The following is a 4,093-nucleotide window of genomic DNA, read 5'->3' on the forward strand; positions in this document are numbered from 1 at the left end:
TATATATTTTTTTACTCAGGCGCGGAGATTTGCTTCACAAAGTTTTGCAACCTTTATTCAATTTTTAGTGCTTAATATTACTTACTTTTAAAAAATTAGCCGTGAAATAGAGTTAAGTACTTTAAAAACTGCAAGGGGATTGAGGACTTCGTAGATAATATGGCGAAAGCGTCAAAGTTCCACTCTGAAGGCCCGAAGAAGAAGACTTGAGATTTTACTAAGAGATGATCATCAAACAAAGAGGATCCTCTTACAGGGGTTGCGGAGACAATTTAGACAGAACTTCGCCCCCAGCTAATCCATGACATTTGGAATTTGGACTTGATACTACAACCCAGATGATGTATCATTATGTACATGATCAAGCCGTCAATCGATTATGTCTGTTTTGTTACGTTCTGTTTTTTTGGGCAAAAATAGAGGAAGGGAAATATTTGCGAGAGACACTTGAATACCTCCTAACCTTCCTTGCTTGTTCACCGTTAATTTGAATGTTTACAGTTTCGGTTCTTACCCGAGCGGCTGAAAGCGATAATCACTAAAGGTATCCTTATAAACAATCAGCAAACTGGAAGAGTTTTTAAACGATTTGCTATCACCTTTCACGTACTTTTATGCAGACAGCATCGTAAAAGGGCCAATTGAACGTCGTATGCTTCAAATTGTCTTTTTAGGACACAATATCTTTATCCAGGAATGATACATTTTTAACCACATTTTGCGAGGAAAAGGTTTTCCTGAATTGCGTGACATGACAAACTAACTTCACTTCCGGGTATCCACCATCTTGGATCGGTGATGATCACGTGAAACCAGTCAACATTTGTTAATCGAAGGAGGTCTCCATTCCACATCCAGACTAGACATTTCGTAAATCGTGGGAAGTTGGTTTGGGCTACTTCATCCGTTTTATACAAGGTGAGTAACGTGTGAACATGGCTAAGTATCCTGAGAGGGAAAGATTTCTATACGGCGAAACCAGGTTGTTTTTCGGAATATTAGAATGTGGTGGTGAATCAGAGCGACGCCATGTCAAATCAGATCAGCATCATAAACATACCTAAATTTGAACGCAACGAAATTGATTTGGAGATTCAAATAGTTAAATCACCATTCTGTTCCGCTTGCTAATTACCCTTAGACGCCAGCATGTTTTGAAGCTAAAATGGAACGTGATGAAGACGAGTCGCTGCAAAATTAATCTTATTTGATTAGCGTTCTGTCAGAGAGGAAGCAGAAGATGAGTTAAATACTTGTTTGTAGCTTAGGTCCCTACCAAGAAGTCTGAGTTGTACCTTCTCCCCTCTCTCGAGGAGAAGACATGACCAGAAGTTAGAGCTCATTTCCTAGAATCCTTGAATTCTTAGAAAGGGTCATGTTTATGTAAATTCCCTTCGTGAAATGCAAATGTTGATGCATTGGCCGCTATCTCACAAATGAAGAACGCTTTTGGAAGCGTTTGAATGAAAAGCAAAGTAAGCAGGGTTTAGAACATGCTTTGCTTACGCTAAAAATTTGGGACCACCATTGCGGAATTCGAGAAGTATCTTTCAAGTTGCGAAAGGTCGGATGTTGCCTCACAAAATAATGCAAATTTGCTGCGATCTTTCCTGTTTTTAGTGAATCATGATATAAATTTTTGCATCAATCTACAGTTTGGAATAAATTTCTGAATGATCAGAAACCTGGTGGTTTCGGTAACCTTAAGTCAACAAGGAAGTTAAAAATTCTCAGTCACGCGAAATCCCACCGCTAACTGTTGAGGTAATACTGCTCAGCAACTAATGAAAGATGCAATATCTGAGAGATGACAACTGTATCCAAATTTTCACGTGATCATCACGGTCACTTAGAAAAGTTCATCAATCATAGCCAGGTCATTTGTTGAAACCCCCTTCATGCGATCGGGTTTCGTTTCAATTCGCCGACCATCGACACCGCTCGCTAAGACAGAACACAATTTCTTGTGGCGAGTTGCAGAGCGCCACCATTTCGTAACCTCTTTCCAGCGATCCTTGCGACTACAGTGATCAAAGAATAACCGCGTTCTGATGTCGAACTTTTGTGATAAAACTTATCAGTAACGAAATGCTATGACGCAACTAAATGCCATTCGACGATTTTCTCGGAATTTGGGTGACGCTTTGAGAAGATGTATCAGCTGTAATTGAACGGCTTGAAAGCTGAAACAGCAACGTTTGAAAGAGGAGAAGGTTATAATGTACCACGATAAACACACTGATGCAGTGCTTTGCATCTCCAGGTGTGATCACCTCGTTTCAGAATGGAATGATTCTGAATTTTAAATGCCCACCGCATGCAAATATGAAAGTCTCTTTAGATAACCAGGTTAATTAACGTCCATATAATCAGGGAAAGATAAAAAAACGCTCTAACTTATATGGTTCAATAAAGAAAAAAGTATGATATCAGAAATATTGCACTGGGTGTTGCTATAAAGAAAGGCAAGAATTTTTGATAATTCTTGGAAAGCCAAAAGTTATAGACTGTTTGTCTTTTATCGAAATAATGGATTGCTTACGCTTCAAAGAAATGATGATCACGAATGAAGATTCGTGACACTGTGTGGCTTGTTTTTCTTGCCTACTATGCCGCACAAGCCAATAGAGCGTGAAATCCAACTTGGCAACAAAGCAACTCTAAACCAATCAGACCTCGTTTGAATGGTCTTCATTAGTTACAACGCGTGCGAGCGCTGCTTTTGCTTTTTGAAAGCGAAACAAACTCGCCTTCCCTTCACTTTTCAACGCTGTAGTTTTAAAAAGAATATGGCAACGGATCTTGATCATGAAAAACAAATATTCATGACAAAATTAGGACCAGAGAAAAAGTTCAGATAATGGAGAAATCCGGACAATAAGGTTGATAAGCTGGGTTGAAGGAATTTTCGTGTTATCCGAATAGATTTCAACGATTCCAAAAAAGTAATTGCATAAATAAGATTGAATGAATAGTCTTACTTTCGTCATCGCCTCATGTTTGCCTTATGATCGAATAACTAATAATTTGGTAGATTCCACTGCCCCTCTTTCATTAATATACCCTTTGGAAATTGCAAATCAATCCCTGAATGCTTCAAGTTGTTGTAAATTTATTTTCTTGTTGGCTAAGTACGAAATATTTCAAAACTGAAAGATTTTTTAGATTGGTGAAAAATGTATCACAATATTGACCGAATAATTGATAAAATTCAGCATCGCAAACAACGTAGAATTCACAGAGTTTTCTTTTTAAGAGAAGCTGCATGTTTATGGTTCCTTCAGTATCCTTTTAGCCAGCAGGTTGTTATTGCTTTTCAAGGATCTTCATGAGGTAGCTATAGAATGCTATGGTGACGATCTGCTACATAGCATGTGTTAGAAATTTCTATCGACTGATGTAAAGGTCTTTGGAAGCACGTACCGTTTGCTGAAAAAATCTGAACGTCTGCAAATAATTTATTTAAATGACTGTCGTCAAAGCATATTGTGTGTACTTCACTTTCACTTGTGAAAATTCTCACTTGTTTATTTTACTGAGCTCTAAAGTATTGCTCGAGATATTTCAATATGAATTCATAAATTATGAACTGAGTTGGTTTTTTGATTGTTTTTTTTTCTCAGATCTTTCAAAGGTTGGATGAAGCTGTGACAGTTTATATTATTATCGATGTTCTTTCTCTTCAGAACGATTGGAGTAAGTACTCTTGGTAAAAAAAAGTACTCTTGGTAAAAAAATTTTTTTTTTTGTCCCACGCTCGTGACAAGACGAAAACCATCTTTCTCTATTTCTTTACCGAGCTCAAAACTTACCCTCTCTCTTATTCTATTAAAGGTTAAGCTCATCGACCTGGGTTAGAGATAGAAGTGGTGCATTTTAAATTTGGGTTGTCTCGGGTTCCTACCAAAGCAAATGATCAAGAACGTATCGTAGGACATTGAAACGAAAGTGCCTGCACATGATCAATTTTTGAACATTGTTTGCTAGACATACGTCTTGGTGTATACTTATTTATTACCTCTACTTTATCCTCAGATAGATGGACTAAAAGTGTAGGAGAGTGAAGTCGCAAATATGGGTTGGTATATATTTA

The 4,093-nt window shown here is 37.6% G+C and overlaps 1 protein-coding gene across 1 annotated transcript in view; it reads left to right on the top strand.

The window, feature by feature from the left end:
- Nucleotides 1-815: 815 nt before the first annotated feature.
- The window catches only part of LOC131771359 (sacsin-like), a 25,307-nt gene continuing 22,029 nt past the window's right edge, over nucleotides 816-4,093 (top strand). Inside the window, exons 1-3 of the mRNA XM_066173037.1 lie at nucleotides 816-918; nucleotides 3,624-3,696; nucleotides 4,036-4,078. Of these exons, the coding sequence (XP_066029134.1) occupies nucleotides 4,075-4,078 (4 nt within the window). The 5' untranslated portion in view covers nucleotides 816-918; nucleotides 3,624-3,696; nucleotides 4,036-4,074. The remainder of the gene's footprint in view (nucleotides 919-3,623; nucleotides 3,697-4,035; nucleotides 4,079-4,093) is intronic.

Source organism: Pocillopora verrucosa, chromosome 10 (genome assembly GCF_036669915.1).
Source record: "Pocillopora verrucosa isolate sample1 chromosome 10, ASM3666991v2, whole genome shotgun sequence".
Taxonomy (NCBI): Eukaryota; Metazoa; Cnidaria; class Anthozoa; order Scleractinia; family Pocilloporidae; genus Pocillopora; species Pocillopora verrucosa.